The 16,725-nt window shown below is 51.1% G+C and overlaps 1 protein-coding gene across 1 annotated transcript in view; it reads left to right on the top strand.

The window, feature by feature from the left end:
* Positions 1-796: 796 nt before the first annotated feature.
* Positions 797-16,725, top strand: part of PTGIS (prostaglandin I2 synthase) — a 33,851-nt gene continuing 17,922 nt past the window's right edge. Inside the window, exons 1-5 of the mRNA XM_037500181.2 lie at positions 797-883; positions 9,089-9,212; positions 10,505-10,683; positions 12,273-12,416; positions 14,414-14,565. Coding sequence (XP_037356078.1) covers positions 810-883; positions 9,089-9,212; positions 10,505-10,683; positions 12,273-12,416; positions 14,414-14,565 — 673 coding nt within the window. The 5' untranslated portion in view covers positions 797-809. The remainder of the gene's footprint in view (positions 884-9,088; positions 9,213-10,504; positions 10,684-12,272; positions 12,417-14,413; positions 14,566-16,725) is intronic.

Raw genomic sequence — 16,725 nt, 5'->3', positions numbered from 1 at the left:
AGAAGTGAAGGGTAACTGTCTCCTCTTCCCGGCTTTCCAGAGAGGATAAAGGGGTATAGGGTGTGGGGAGGGGGAAACAGACCTGGAATGAGGTCAAGGCCTTCCCATCGGAGCCCAGGCCCTCCCCAGCACCCAGGAGGGGTCTCCTGCAGAGTCACCAGCGCTGGCGGCTGGCACCTGAGGCCCCACACAACTGCACCCCTAAATGCTCCAGGTGTGGGTGCTTGGCCCGCATTGGCCTGTGCCTTCCGGCTGAGCTCCTGGGGACTCAGAGCTACTCCTGGTGGCGCTGACTCCCGCCCCATAGTCGAGTCCAGCGGACCCCACCCAGCCCAGTGCCCCGCCGGACAGAAAACTCTCGGCTTCCAATGCGGGGGTCGGGGCTGAGAAGGGGTCGGGTGGTGAGAGTTTGGGTGGAAGGTGCTGGGAAGCAACCCTCACCCCCCACCTCACCGACCCCCATCCTCCTGCTCCCCAACCCCATCCCCTCCCCCGACACCCCCCCCCAGCTCCTGCAGTTTCTCCCCTTCCCGCACCCCGCAACACCCCTGCTCCTTCCTCACACCCCCCCCCCCAAGCCGCGTCTCTCATCTCCCATTTTCCACCCCCTTCCCGGCCCAGGGGTGGGGACCGTCGGGTCCAGCCAAGGGGAGGGGTGTCTCCCGGAGCCCCTCCTCGACCCCTGGGGACCCCGGGTCTGCGCCGCCCCTGGGCGGGCGGGGCCGGGAGCCGGGGGCGGAGGGAGGCGCCGGGCGGGAGGCACCTGGGGCCGCGGGACGCTCGAGCCGCCCGCCGCCCGCCTCGCCGGCATGTCCTGGGCGCTGGTCCTCGGCCTCCTGGCCGCGCTGCTGCTCCTGCTGCTGCTCAGCCGCCGGCGCTCGCGGTGAGTGTCCCCCCTTCCCGCCCGGCGCCGACCGCCACCCCCGATCCCGCGCCGGGCGCTGCGCCCCGCTAGACAAAGGGGGCGTCTCCGCTCCTGCGCGCCGGGGCTGCGCGCCGGGGGCGCGGGGCCCGCAGTCCCCGGCCGGAGGGGACCCTTCCCAGCGCCCCGGCCCGGCGAGCCTCCCTTGGAGGTGGGAGTCCAGGCGCCTCGAAGAAGGGGCGCCCGCGGGGCCCCCCCACTGCACCCGGGGAGGGTGAGCAGCCCCTGCAAAGAAATCTCAAGGGAAGGGCTTGGGGAGTCGCAGGCTCTGGCTGGGCCCCCGGGTCTGACCACCCCCTGCGCACACCCTCAGGGGCGCGGGCTGAGGCCTGGCCCCGAGCGCGCGAAGGGAGGAACTTGCCAAGCAGGTCCGAGGGGCGTGGTGACACCCCCACCCCCTTTTCTGCCGGGTGAGAAAACCTCCTCTCTGGATCTTCAGCCTCCACCTGGCTCCAGCACCAAGGAGGTGTCAGGCCCACCCATTGCGCAGGTGGGAGGGTTGAAGCTGGGGCAGGCGGAGGCGCTGCGTGTCGCCCTCTGATCAGTCCTGCGCCCACCTGGAGGAGGGGGCGCGGTGGGCTGGGCGTGTCCACCTTCAGGGGTCTCCCTCCCCTGAGGCCCCACAGCCTGGGCAGGGGGTGCGGTTGGGGGGGCGCCTGGAGAAGGTCTCAACCTCCCAGTGCCCAAGGTGGTCCCGCTCTCATGAGAATCTGAGATTTAGGAGAAAATGTAACAGCGATTTAGGGGGAAAAGTAAAACTCATACGCTTCAGTCAAGGAGATTGGCAGGAGTCTGTTTCTTTTATAAAATATTTGTAAATGAATTTGAATTGCACAGGAATAACGGAATTCTTTTCACTTCAAACAAATATTTATCCAGTTTTAGATAAGACTTTTAACCCACCCTTCCTCACAATTCCTGGCCTCTGCTGTTCATCAGTTTGAAGGAAACCTTCCAGATTTTTTTTTTTTTAAGTGCACTCGTTGATTTCCACCACTTTTAGGTTTGCAGAAAAGTCGCAGTGACATACAAAGGGTCCCCAAATACCCTTCGTCCAGTTTCTGCTGTTGTTAACCTTCACATTTTCATGGTCAAAACCCAAACTCCAGCACAAGTTTGTTACTATTAACCAAACTCCAGGCTTGATTTGAATTTCATGTTTTTCCATTAGTGTCCTCTCTCTGTTCCAGGCCCCGGTCCAGGCCCTGCGTTCCTGCTAGTGGTAATACCTCCTCGGTCTTCCAGCTGCTTTTAAAATCACTCTTAATCACTCTTGCTTACACAGACAAGTAGATAATAGGGTAGTCTATGTGTGTGTGTGTGTGTGTGTGTGTGTGTGTGTGTGTAAATCAGTGCCTGGAAATTCCAGAAACATCGGGGACATTTTTATTTTTAAATAACATGTTGGTTCAACTTCGAAATCATAAGCTCGCTATGTTTTTCTTCAACCTCTAGACACCTTTCCAGGTGGAAAGAAAAACCATGCATTCAGTCATTTGCCTGCAAAGAAAATGAAAATGGCAAGAAAGAAATTTCCCTATGGAGAAATGAATTATTTTTCCTAACCTGTCAGGTGTGGGGGACAGACACTCTGTATAGAGATGTTTTCAGACTGGGCCTTTGCTATTTTCATCGCGGATTTTAATGTTGACCTCATCCTCCTTGCTCACAGAGCTTAATTCCCTCTTCCCGTCCTCTGTAGTATTTTGTAGTATGACAAAGCAGTAGGATTTTCCCCTTTTTATTCCTGTTCCCATTGATAGATTTTTAGGTTGTTTCCAGTGTTTTTGCGAATTCAGACAATGTGCTCTGCGGCCTTCCTGTGGAAGCCTCCTGGCCTGCGCTTTTCTTTGGGAGGGATGGGGTTGCTGGGACGGCCATAAATGCGTGACTTCTGGGAGCAGGGCCCCGCATTCACTCCATATATGGCAATTCCAAGCCCTTCAGAATATGAACAATCACTCTCCGCCTCAGTTCCTCAATCTTTAAAATGGGGGTGATGATCATAGATGAGAGTGAGCTGTTGGATTAGAAAAGATGCCAGTTTTATGTTGCTTTAGCTAATTTTTTTTTTTTTTGGCCTTGGATCCAGAGAGCTAACTTATCTTTGAGAGAGTTTTTTTTAATAGCCTTGGGCAATGCAGGAGGTTCGACTAGGGGGTATTGGAGAGAAGTGTGGATGTAGGGGGGTCACTGACAGCTGAGGGGCATTTGTGTGGACCTGGGGAGATACCCTGGGAGCCCCAACTTAGGTAACTCTTGTTACTCCCATTTTCTAGAGAAGGAAATCGAGACTCAGCAAGGCCCAGCAACCTCCCCAGGGTCGGCCTGCGGTGTAAGTCTGGGCTGTAAGAATATTCAGTTCCCAGGAAAAATGAATTCTGGGTCCCCACACACATTATATCTGTGATCTGAATGCTGAAAGGTCTTAGGACAATATGTTAAGAAAGTTAGACGTGCAGTTACTACCGGCAGATGCTCGAGAAGGACAAAAATCGAGTGTTGGAAACTGGGTGGATGGTGCTGATGCTGTGTAAACAGTGACCTGAAGCTTGGGTCAGAGCCACACCCTGCACCTGCCCTGGCTCATTCCTTTCTCCTGCCCACCCCGGTGGAATGTCCATCACCCCATCTCATGGCCAAGGTTAGAAAGGCTAAGGGACTACCTATTGGCTGCAGAAATGACACTCCATGTCTAGCCAGTGCCATGATTTTCCCAGTTAAAAAACAAAACAAAGCAACCTTTAGCACTTCAATCAGCAACTCATTTTTTTTTAAAGATGTATTTAATTTATTTACGCATACAAGAACTGGGGTGTAGGTCAGAGGTGTGGGGGTGGGGTGAGATGATTTACCAGAGACAGAGTGGGGAGCAGAACTGGTGGTTCTACCGAAATACGCTGCTGAGGGGAGCAGCGGGGAGACAGGAGAGGTCTGCTGTGCCATGTCGGGGATAGAACACAGGCCGCAGTGGCTGCCAATAGCTTCATAGTGCTGCATTTTAACCCCTTGCGCCACCAGGAAGGCCCTCAATCAGCAACTCTTTACCTATGACTTTTTTTTTCTAGTTCCCCCACCACCACCTTCCCTTGTGTTGCCTCGGGCCCCCTTGTGTCAGCCTCCTTCACCTCAGAGCCCACAGGATATTCCTTGGTGTCCAGTGATTTTGCAAGGGGTTTTATATGATCAAATTACCTGCTATGTAAATGTAACTGATGTTTCTTTAATTTAAAAAATGACTTTAATTATACAGAAAAGAATAGTGTAAGAACACTCCCTGGACCTATCACCTTGATTTGACAGTTAATTGTCTTTGAAATGACAGCTGTCATAACATCTCACCGCTGCATGTCTCGGAATGTACATCCAAAGAGATCACAATTCTCTGATCCTGTCTGAGACTAAAAAAAATAATTCTTAATGGGCTCTCATTCGCAGGGCAAATTCAAATTTCTGCAACTATGGCTGGGATTTTGAAGCCTGGCTCCATACCGGATACCCATGAGTGCATTCCCTCTGGGAGGGGCAGTGAGCCGCTAGGCCTGCTGCTGGGGATTTGAACTCTGACTTCTGTGCCCTTGAGACTGACGATTAGGAACATCCCCCTTTGGGGCCTTGCTTTCCCGTCTGTGCTCAGCTGGTCTCCCAGGCTCCCTACTCTTCAACTGGCATCGCTCATCCTCTTTGGGTTGTGTGGCTGCTGCAGGACTGAGGCCTTAAGCTGAGTTGGACAGGGATGTGACCTGGACCAGTCCCTTAACCCTCTTAGCAACCCCGAGGGGTGCTGCTCATCGAGCAGCTGTGCATGGTTCACTCATCTGACACATTTATGAGGCACCTACTCTGTGCCAGGCAGTGTTCTAGGTGAGGGGTCACCCAGTCCCTGCCCTCACCCCATCCAGCAGAGGTGCGATACTTAAAGGGGCACAACGGTGGGTTACCGCCCTTGCTGCTCTCCCCTGATTAGCAAAGCGTCGATTGGGAGAAGAAAGTGATGTCCTTCAGATGAGGTATGGGGTTCAGTGTGCAGAGTTCGTGGGGTTTCCTCTGAGAAAAGTTACAGCAGAGTTCCCCTTTCAGCCACAGGTGGTGAGTTTCCCCAGGGTACATTTTAAAAGGGCAGGTTTGTTAGGAAAAGCAGAAGGAAAAAGGCACCTATGTAGCCCCAGGCCCGTGTCCTAGGGGGAGAGCTGCATTTTACCAGGACAGAAATTGTACTAGAGCATTCTTTTGGAAAGGCGCCCAGCTGGAATTGTTACGTATTGTGAAATTAATTACTTCTAGGGTATGTTCAGGTTGATCTGTAAGGACTGGTGATTCTCTAGAATAGTCCTCAATCTCCATACACCCATCTCTGGTCCAGGCCTCTGGCTGTTTTTTATAGCAGGCCTTTGTAACGGCTGAAAGTCCCACACCCCTACATCCCAGCCAGGCTCGAGGGCTTTTCATTTCTATAGCTTCATCATCTCTACCCTCAGCTCCAGTTTCTGGTCCTGTGATGCCTCCATCCCAAACTGCCTTCGCCAGCCTCTGTTAAGAGGCTGGGCAGGTGGTGGCATTGGCAGTGGGGTAGATGAAGAGGAACAGGCACTTCGGTGGGACCCCACACGATGGGCACTAAAACTCCAGGGGTAGAATCTGAATAGGTGACTTGGTATCTGAACCAGGAAGAGCAAGTGACAATTGGCACGTGGGCAGGAGCTGGGGATGGTGGCCTTGCGTCCCTGCCCCGTAGCTCTAGAAGGGCCTCAAAATAGTGTCAGTGTGAGGCTAGAGACCCCAGGCTCCACACAGAGCCAACTTTGCTGAGTCACCCTGGAATGTGGCCTGGGTCCTTGCAGGATTCGGGCCTCAGCCTGGGAGAGTCCAGGGTCAGTGCCTGGGCTCCCGGCTTCCTGCCTTTGTCTGCGCCTCCTCGGGAGTTTTCTGGAGAAAGATGAAAGCTGGCTCGCTGGGGAGCTCTGGCACCATTCAGCACAGAGGGCAAAGAAAGGAAGCCCCAGTTCCCCCACCCACCAGCCCCTTGCAAAGATGGCGGGGGAGGTAGAATATCAGGTTCTGCTTTTGAGCAACTTGCTGCAGCCTCTTTGTGTATTTCCTCATTTGCAAAGTTGGGATGCAAACATCCACTTGGGGTGACTGGGGCCAGGGTAGCTTCAGTGAGTGTGGACTCTACTGGGTGAGAACCCAGATCCACACCGGTGAGCCTAAAGAAAGTGACAGCCCCATGTGCCTCAGTTTCCTCCGATGTAAAATGGACTTAGCCATTATTACCAAGCAAGGGAACATTTAGAAAACTCCAGGCTGTGTCTGACACCTACCATCCCTGATCCCACCATAGGTGATCTCTGGGGACCTGAAGCAGCCTGAAGCAGAACTTCGTTCCTTTTTGTGACCATGTAATATTCCACTGTATGATTATCACGCGGGTTCCGCTGTGGCTAGACGCTACTGTGAACAAGTCTATGTCCGAACATACATTTTCAATCCTTTGGGGTCCACTGCCTGGTCTCATCGTAAGTCATTATCCTTTCGAGGAACTCCAGGCTAGTGTCCAAAGCAGCTGCACCATTTTACATCCCCAGCAGAAACGTAGGAGGCTCCCAATTTCCCCACCTCCTTGCTAACACTTCTTTCTCTTTCTTCTGGTTAGTTCTGGCATCTTCATGGGGGTGGGCGCCACCACACTGTGGTTTCCACTTGCTTTCCCCGGTGACTAAGTGCCAGAGCTCTCCCAGTGCTCGCCGGCCAGCCGACTGGCCTCCTTGGAGAATGGTCCACTCAGTCTCGGCACGTCTTCCCATCGTCCACCTGTGTCTCATTTATTTTCTTTACTTCTCACTTTCTGGTTCTCATCTTCTTAGTAGTGGGTGGGCCCCTAAGGAGTCAGGGGCCTTGTCTGCCGTGTCTACTGCTGTAGTTTTAGCTCCCGCACCCAGAGTGATGCTGTTCCAGGGCAGGGAGAGGGGCAGCCCAGACCCCGCAAACCTGCCTGCTCTAAGTAGGTTCTGCCATCCACCGCATCAACACAAAACATGAAATTTTAATGAAAAGGAACTTTAATACAATTAGGAAACAATACAGGAAAGGCAAAGAATATAGTTTTTCAATCAAGTACCCAAAATTACCTATCCCTCGTGGGTAAAAGTCCACCCAAGCAGGATTGGCCCAAAGCGCCCCAAAGCCTGCCCCAAGTCTAAAGCATCCTCCAGTGGGGACCCACAGAAAAGCATCAGAAACAACCAGACAAATCTGGAAGGAGACAAGCAAAACCAAAATCAAGACAAAAACCGCCATAGTCACCTCCCCACGGGTCTCACCCACATCTGTGTCACCCAGTCCATGACCAAAAGACAAGCGCAGTTTTTTCACTTGTCTCTTGGCTCCATGCGCCTCCTCCAGGTCTCCTTCTGGCTTTGCATCCTGCTTTCTTTCTTCCTCAGTCTCCTCTGCAGCCTCTTCTCTTCCTGCTCAGCTCCACCCTCCCTCCTGGAACCTTCCCCTTTTCTGGGGACCACCCCGTTACAATGCCTCCTTTGTGGTTTAAGTTGGTGAATGAGGGGCTAGTCCACGCGAGTAGAGGAGCTGGGACCTTCCCCTCGTTCAGCATAGACTGGGACCTCGCTGCCCCCCATGAGATTCTAATCGTTCTAAGACAGGGGTGCTCGCCTGGTTTTAGGGACCAACCAGGCACCTGCTAAGAGCACCATCCCCACGATATTGAGAGGATCACTGGGTGGTCCTGATGTCGCTCTCCTAAGCTCACAGCCCTTCCCCCAGCAGGTGGGGGGAGGATGAGATGAGTGTTTTGATATCAAGGGCAGGGCCCAGGCTAAGTGCAATGGACGTTGGCGTGCACTGGCTATCTCAGTTGGGTAGCAAATCATCACACACTTGGATGAGAGCCACGCCCGTCTGTTAGCTCAGCTAACCCATGAGGCTGGATGGTCTTGTATGTAACTGTCATTCTTAGCCTATCTTTTCTATATAGTCAGGGATATATACAACCTGCTTCCCAACTGTGACGAACATAAAAAACTTGGAAACCGGGCCTCCCCGGTGGCGCAGTGGTTGAGTGCTGGGTTGCGAAGCTGCCCGCAGCCTCTGCGGTGCCGGTTCGATCCCCGGCTGCTCCCCGGCCACCGGAGGAGGGTCCCACATGGCGCGCAGACCTCTCCTGCCGCCCGCTGCTCCCCTCAGCAGGGTACTTCGGTCCTTCTGCCTGCTCTGCTCCCCGCTCTGGCTCTGGTGAATTCTCTCACCCTCCCGCGCTTCTGACTGTACCCAGTGCTTGTATAAACAAACAAACAAATAAATAAATCTTAAGAAAAAAAAAACTTGGAAACCAACATAAAAAAAAAAATCAGTGGAATTTAAATTATTCCAGGACACTTGATGATAAATGACAGTATTAAACCATGTCCAATTTGAAGATATATTAATTCATTTCCTTATTCTTTTTCCATTCCCACACCCCCTGAAATATCTTCATTTGGAACTTTTACAGTTATATTTTATGGAAGAGACTAGTTAAAATCCGTCTTCTAGGGATTTATCTCTGCCTATTATCAAAATAGGCAAATAAGAATGAAAAATTTTAAAGATTTTGTTATTAATTAAAACAAAATGTTACATTTTCTAGCCTCTGAAGATGCTTTTAACTATTCTACTTCCTCTTAAGTAGGAATTGTCTGAATAAACAAAAGGTAATTTCATTATAGCCTGGTGTATTGACATGTGGCAGAAATCCCTGAGTTCCAAAATGATTAAAGACTGAAGAGAAATAAATCAAAGAGAGAAAAAGAAAAAGAGGGAGAAAGAGCAAGAGAGCCTTATCTCTCTAACACCAACTTTCTCTACTTATTCTTGCTCCCTCCAATCTAATCACACTGACTTCTTCCAGGGCTTTGAAGAAGGCATGATCCAACCCAGGCATGATCCAACCCAGGCATGATCCAACCACAGGGCCTTTGCAATTGTTCCCTTTTCTGAAAGACTCTTCTTCCAGATATCCAAATGGCTCCTTCTCTCCCCACACCCCTTGCTCCAGTGTGTCCTCAGGGAAGTCTGTCCTACCCTCACCATCTAAAAATCACACCCATGCCCCATACTCTTTATCCTTTTCCCTGTTTTATCAAATGGTATTAAGTTCTGTGCCTTCTGCAGGCGACCAGGCGAGCCTCCCCTGGACCTGGGCACTATCCCTTGGCTGGGCCATGCCTTGGAGTTTGGAAGAGATGCTGCCAGCTTCCTCACTAGGATGAAAGAGAAGCATGGGGACATTTTTACTGTAAGTACTTCTTGTGCCTCTAGGGATGGGTGGGGATGAGCAACTGGGCCTGTCAGACCTATTGTTTACTGACTCCTACAACATTTGTATATACGACCCTGCCCATCCAACATCTGTGCTGTGGTTCAACCAACTTCTTGTCCATCGGTCCCTCCAACTATACAGCCAATGCTTATCTAACACCCAACCCTTCATTATTCCTCTGGCATCTTCCCAACATTGTGCATCTTCCCAACATTCGATACTTGTCTATCCATGCAGTTGACCTCTATCCATTCATTTAACCTCCATCTATCCCATGCGTACATTCAACTAACATCTGTTCTCCTGCCTGTCTACCCGATATCTAAGCAGCATCCTTCCATCCTATATCCACTCAACATTCATTCATAGATTCCATTTTCATCAAACCACCGCCTGTCCACTCATGCATCTAGCTTTCAACTATCTATCCCTCCTTTTAGCCATCATCTCTCTCATCTATCTACCTAAATTTACCCGGAGTTTTTCCACTCATGTAACTAACATCCATCCAATTTCCATCAATTATTCCATCATATATTCAATTTCCACTGATCCCATCCTTCCATTTATAGATCTACTTTTCCATCCATCCGTCACGATCCACCCAACATTCAGTCATCTACCCCTTCTATACTCAGGTCAGCAAAGTGGGGCTGGAAGTTCCAGCCCTTTATTCAAGTTGGTGTCCCAGGTATCTAACCCCCAACCCTTAGTGTTTTCCAAAGTTTACTATCATTAGTATAAGAATAGACACCATTATCACTTATAACACTTATGAAATCCCAAGGTTTTGGGAAGATGTGAACCAGGACCCTGGATGAAAACCAAATATATATATAAGAAATATATTTTGATCTTCTGAATGACTAAGTATATATTTCCTGTGAATCACAATATCACAGACACACCCAGCATCCACCTGCTGTCTTGTGTGGGCAGGTTCCTGACTGCCGAGATATTTAAATCATTCGGAGAGCAATGGTAAGTGCCAAAGAGTTTGGTAGTTCAAGAAAACCCTGAATTCCTGTCCTAGCTCTGCCTCTTCTCAGCTATGTGACTTGGACACATTATATGCCTTTTTGAAGCCTCACTTTTCAGCTGTGTGTGGACAGACGGTGCTCCTACCTCACAGGTGGTTGTGAGGATAGATGCGAGAACATTGTCCTTTAGATGCCTGGGGGGGCTGGCACCTGGTGCAGAGGAAGCCCAGGAACCCCAAGAGCCATTCATCACAGTACCCCTGACTCCATCCCTGCAACTTCACACAGGTGCTGGTGGGGGGCAGGTATGTCACTGTCCTCCTGGACCCACATTCCTATGACGCCGTGGTGTGGGAGCCACGCACCAAGCTGGACTTCCACGCCTACGCCGTCTTCCTCATGGAGCGGATCTTCGACGTGCAGCTTCCACATTACAACCCTAGTGATGAGAAGGCCAAGATGAAACCGTGAGTAGCTGAAGATGACACCTGGGGGTGGGCCAGGCTTCTACCTGCGTAGCCCAAGCCCCAGGAGGCCGTGCTGGTCTCCACAGCCAGTGTCCAGTAAAGACATTTTGTTTAAAGAAAACAAAGTGAAACACAAACAATCCAAAAAGAACTGGGCGGAAGAAGAGCTCGTGGCTTTTGAGGGGCAGCTCTGATTTTAGTAGGAAAGACCAGGCTTTCAGACAGCCAGACACTCACTCAAATCCCAGCTCCATCATATCCTAGCTTTGTGACTTTGGACAAATCACTTCCCCTCTCTAAGCCTCTGTTCCCTCATCTGTGAATCGACAGGAGGTGGGTGGGGTGATCTGAGTCTGTACTCTGCCGGCATCAGGATGCTCTCGTTAGTCTTCACCATACTGGAGGACCAGTAGCTCATAGCGCCACTTTACAGGTGAGGACACTGGGGCTCAGAGCTCAGAGAACCCAGGTGACTTGTCCTGCGGAGCGATGCAGGTGAGGACACTCACTTTACAGGTGAGGACACTGGGGCTCAGAGTTCAGAGAACCCAGGTAACAGCTGGGGAGCAATGCAGGCTCTGAATTACAAGGAGCACTTAGATCAATGGGAGGACACGTGAACACATTTAGCACACCCATTATTTCTCATGCGTCATGTCTGTTTTTACCCAACTTGAGCATCCAAAAGCTCCTATTACTTAGAAGCTCAGGGAATCCCTCTAGAGGTTCTCCCTTGGAATTGTCCAGGAACCCTAAGGCTTACTCAATCTAAAGGGATCTAGACAGGTGGAGACGGAACCGGAAGTCTGAGCAGAACACCAGCTCTGTTGCTGCCACACGGTGTCGCTGTTGAACAACGCTGCACCGCTCCGTGGACCCTGTCAGCTTGCTGTGGCGGACCCTTTCCAGCCTAGGACCCTGTGCAGGTTGCGGAGGGGCTCCCCTCCCCGCCAGCAGCGGGGCCTTAACCTTGGCTGTGAGAGCCTACCTTTCTTGACTTCTGATTAGAGCTTAGTCATGACTCAAGGCTGACTGTATTTGGAGGCGCCATGCTTCAGCCACACACTCTCCCACAACTGGTTCTCTCCCCAGATCCCTAAGCACCCAGGGTGAGACAGGCCACAGCAGATTCCCTGTTCCTCATGTCCAGCTACTGGCTAGCAGTGCTTGGCCAGGGGACACTTTAACTCTCCAAACAGGCCTCCCTAACTCTGGGTCTCAGGGAGAAAGTGTTGACCTCTTCGTCGTCCCTCATGCAGGAGTCTGTGGTCCTTATTCAAGCTCACATGCCCAGGAGGGGCTTCTGCCATGTTAGGAGTTCAGGCTCTGGAGTCGAACAGGTCAAGGTGTCAGTCCCAACCGTATCACTGGCAGGTCACTTTCCTCTCTGTCCCTGCGTTTCTCCACCACTGAAATGGGTGTTGAAAGAGCTGTTGGAAGATGATTGTGCGCAACCTAGCAAATGGTAACCACTGCTAACCATTTAATAAGGTCACCTTACCTAAGCCAGTCTTCCAAAGGAGGCGCCCTGAGTGGGCACATCTCCCTTTGGAAGCTGCTTTCTCACTCAGCCTTTGTTCCCTGCCCAGGACTCTCCTCCACAGAGACCTCCAGGCGCTGACGGAAGCCATGTATACCAACCTCTGCACTGTCCTGCTGGGTGACACCACAGAGGCGGGCAGTGGCTGGCAAGAGATGGGTCTCCTGGATTTCTCCTACAGCTTCCTGCTCAGGTGAGCCCATGCAGCCCCCACTCTCCTGAGGGGACCCCAGCACTCTGGGCCTGGGTTAGACACTAGTAGTGCCCAGAAGAACCCCTCTGCCCTCATCCCCGTCCACTGTGCCCCTCACTCTCTCCCCTCTCATCACACTGGAGCCTCCTCGCTGCCCCCCTACCAGGCCAGGTACATTCCCACCTCGAGGCCTTTGCAGCTTCAGTTCCCTTGCCCAAGAATGATGTTCCTTACATATCTGCACAACTCCCCCTTCATATTATTCTAGTCTCGTCTCCAGGGTCACCTCCTCAGAGAGGCCTTTCCTGGCACCCATTTAATGCGGAGCCTTCTCTCCCTGCCTGGTCCTAGGCCAGTTGTGTTTGTCTTTATGGCCCCTAGCGCCACCTACAGGGCCTGTGTGTGCTCGCACGTGTCTGTCTCCAGCTGGCTGCGTGTAACTTTGATGTGGAGGTGGCACAGGAAGGGCCTTCAGGTCCGCTGTAAAACCTCGTGAGCTTCTTGGCTTTGGGTTTATTTTTGGCTTGTTTTTCATTGCCTATTTTTGGTAGAAATATGTGTGCGGGAAAAGAAACAGTGCAAGTAGGATGACAAATGTTGACCACGTCACACAGACCACAGGGCCCGGCGGGCACTGGGTGGCCCGGCCAGCTCACGGCCGTCTCCGTGGGGCAGCTTCTGGCCCGGCTCAGTAGGTGGGCCTGGGAGGCCTGGGTGGCCCAGTTCCCGGTTTTTTCAAGATGTAGGGGGTCATCCAGGTTGTGTATACATTCCCCAGAAGTTGGTAGGTAGGTTCAGCATGTCTTTAGGAAAACTCTACTGACCAGATAAAACCCGACCTTCACTGCAGCTCTACTCTGCCTTTGCGCTGAGGGATGCTGGGCAGTATGGGGATGGGACAGGCCTCTTTCGGCCTCCACGCTCCCTCATTCCTGCCTCCACCCTCTCCTTGGTAAATTCCTCTCCTGGGAGAGTCAGGGTCTAAGATTTGCTCAGCAGGGACGGATCAGGGTGTCCGTGGCCTCTCTCTGCACAGGCCCCGTCCCTCCCCCAACATGGAAAAAGTGAAAACCTGTGGTTTTCCCTTCAGGACTGAGGCCAGTGGGGCTGGGCCCCTGGAACATTCAAAAGTGGCTGGTGGTAAAAACATTCTCTCGGGACCATTCCTGCGTGTGCATGTCAATGTGAGAGTCGTGTGGGTGTGTCTCAGCAAGGGTACACACTGGCTCCTGTGTCTCATCCTTCCTCCTGGCCCTGCAGGCCCTGTCCCTCTCCTGCTCAGATCCTCAGGGTCCCTCAGGTCAACCTTCTCACCATTGCACCCCTTGTCCTGCCCTGTCCTGCCCTGTGTGCCCTGCCAACTCCAAATCTGCTCTGTCCTGTTGCCTCACATGCCAGCTCCAGCACTGGGCAGGTGATCTCAGGCAGCTCTCTGTTCAAGCCCTGGTTGCTCCCTCAACTCTAGCTATGCCTGCTGCCAGACCTCATCCAGCAGGCCTCTGCTCAGATGCTGCCTCCTCCAGGGAGCCTGCCCTGACTGCTCCTCCTGCCTCCCACCTCTCCCACTGCCCCTCCACCCCCACCCCACTCTGCTCGGCATCACAGCCTCCTTGCTGTTCTTCATCACTCCATGGCCTTCCTCGCTGCACATGTCAGCACTGCACTTGCCCTTCCTCTGCCTTGGATTCCCTCCCTTTGATCTCCCTATGCTGGCCTCCATCCCTCTGGTTCCCACTTCACAGTCAGCATCCCCTCTTACCCCTCCTGGGCTCCACTTCCTGTTTCTTGTACCTCCGGGCACCAGCCGATGTCATGCTCGTGCCCTGGTGTCTCTTGTGTTGTCTGTCTCCCGTGCTCACGTGTCCACCCCACAAGGGCCTGCACTCCCCAGCTTGGAAGAGACTGGGGCACGGAATAGGAAAAGCAAAGCCAGTTGCCACGAGGAGTTTTGCCTAAGTGTCCGAGGGGGACCCTGACCTGCTGTTTGCTGCCCCCAGAGCTGGCTACCTGACCCTGTACGGAGTCGAGGCCCTGCCACGCACCCCCCAGAGCCAGGCCCAGGACCGCGTGCATTCGGCCGACGTCTTCCACACCTTCCGCCAGCTCGACCTGCTGCTCCCCAAGCTGGCGCGCGGCTCCCTGTCTGTGGGTGAGCACCCTGGGGCACTGGTGGGTGCTGGGGGCGGGGGCGGAGGGGACGGGGAAGGAGTCCAAGTTCAAGTGAAGGGCACAGGCCCTGGGAGGAAGGACACTGCACGGCCCCGGGCCAGTAAGACCCGACTCTGAGGCCAGGCAAGCAGTGGGCGGCCGAGCTTGGGCCAAGACGAGGGCTCCGGTGGAGATTTTGAGTCATAAGAGCTGGAGTGGGGTCTGGGGACGTGTGTGTTCAATTTTGTGTTTTAAGATTTTAATTTTTTAAATTGTTTACCAGTAGTTAAAGTTGGTTGTAAGAAATTCGAGCACTGTAGAATATTTCAGAAGAAACAATAAGAATTCTTTACTTTTCCTCCACCCCCACCTCACCACACTCCTCGCAGAGGTCACCCTTATTACTAGATTGGACTATATCCTGCCAGAGCCTTCTCTAAAGACACACATACACACTCTCACACACACACACACACACAGAGTAGTGTACTTCTCTAATAATTATTTTCTATTTTTAAGGATTGGTATTTCTTTTTTGACTGAGGTATAATTTACATACACAGAAGCACACAGGTCCTAAATGTGTGCTTTTAAGCAGAGGTATTTCATGCCCCTTCCAAGCTAATATCCACCCTCCAGAGGTGGCCACTGAATGGGTTATTTTGACCTTAGATTCATTTTACTTGTTCTCGAACATCATATAAATAGAATCATACAGTGTGTGCCCTTTTGTGTCTGGTTTCTTTCACTCAACTTCATAATTGTGAGATTCATCCAGATTGCTGTGTGTATCAAAGTTTGTTGTTTTTCATTGCTGTATAATATTTCATCAGGGGAATACAGTCATGCATTGCATAGACTTTTCAGCCCACGATGGACACAGCCTTGGTGTGCAATGCACTGTACCTTCTGGGTTTGTGGGTTTCCCTTTTATGATGGTCTCAAGATGAAATTGCCTAACAATGTCTTTCTCAGAACATGTCCCCGTCATTAAACGATGCATGGCTCTATAATACAATTTCTCCATTCCCCAGTTTGGGCCTGTCATGCACATTCTTACCTGCGTCTGTGGTCCACCCATGCTCTCACATCTCTTAGTTTTCAGGCCTGTGCTCTGTATTCTCTCTGTGCCTTAGTGCCCTCATCTGTAAACTGGGAGAACAGTCTGATCTTCTTAGAGGTGACCATTAGGACTAAAGAGGAAATATGAGAAGAGCTTGTTAGTTGAGCACTTCCTATGTGCCAGCTACCAGGTTAAGAGTTGTCTCTTAACATGCTCACAATAGCTCTTCATTTCTTTTCCTTTATTTATATGTTAAAACAAAACTTAAATGCATTTGATTGTTTAAATTAAGAAACATTCCTGCTTACAATTATTACAGTTTCCTATGGAAACCAGTGCTAACACCATGACACATATCCCGTCAAGCATCTTATAGGGATACTCTGCAGAGATGAGTATGTACATCAGGAGCATGTCTGTGTATAGTTATGAAAAAAGGATTTTATTTCCTTTTTGCATGTTGTGTTTTTTAAACCTCGCATAGCTGTACTTTCTCTCCTGTCAGAACATATATTTTCTAGAGGCATTAGCCAATGCAATTAAATAAGAGAAAGTTGAAGCTGGTATAATAATGGGTAAGGAAAACATAAATATTCCTATCTGTAGAGGATCTGATACTATACTTGGAAAATCCTAGAAAAATCAATGAAAAAAGTAATTCACACAGGAGAGAATCTAGCAAAGTGGAAGGGTAGAAAACTAACAAATTCAGATGACTCTCTTGCCCTTCCCTGTCTGTCTTTAGCCCTCCTCGCCAATAAATTTGTATAACTGTTTTCTTTTGAGTGTGTGGCTAGTATAGTATTTCCTTGCTCTTGTATGACTTTTACCATCTGCTGATTTTATTTTTCTTTGACAGTTTCCTAGAAGTGGGTTTGTCAGATCAAAGGGCATAACCATTAAAATTTTTATTGTGTGCTGCTGCATCTTGTCCAACCACGGAGGAGTTCCTCTGCCTCCCCAAGGCAGCATCTGCTCCTTCCCTGCCAGATGTTATCAGTCTTTCCACTTGTTTGCCAATCTGATGGGCAGAGGCGGGGTAATTTGTTTTAATTTGCATTTTCCCACAACATTGTCAACATGCAGTTATCAGCCTTT

This window comes from Talpa occidentalis, unplaced genomic scaffold (genome assembly GCF_014898055.3).
Source record: "Talpa occidentalis isolate TD23 unplaced genomic scaffold, MPIMG_talOcc4v2.1 talOcc4.10, whole genome shotgun sequence".
Classification (NCBI taxonomy): Eukaryota; Metazoa; Chordata; class Mammalia; order Eulipotyphla; family Talpidae; genus Talpa; species Talpa occidentalis.
The sequence above is the reverse complement of the archived record's forward strand: the minus strand, read 5'-3'. Positions and strand labels throughout refer to the sequence as shown.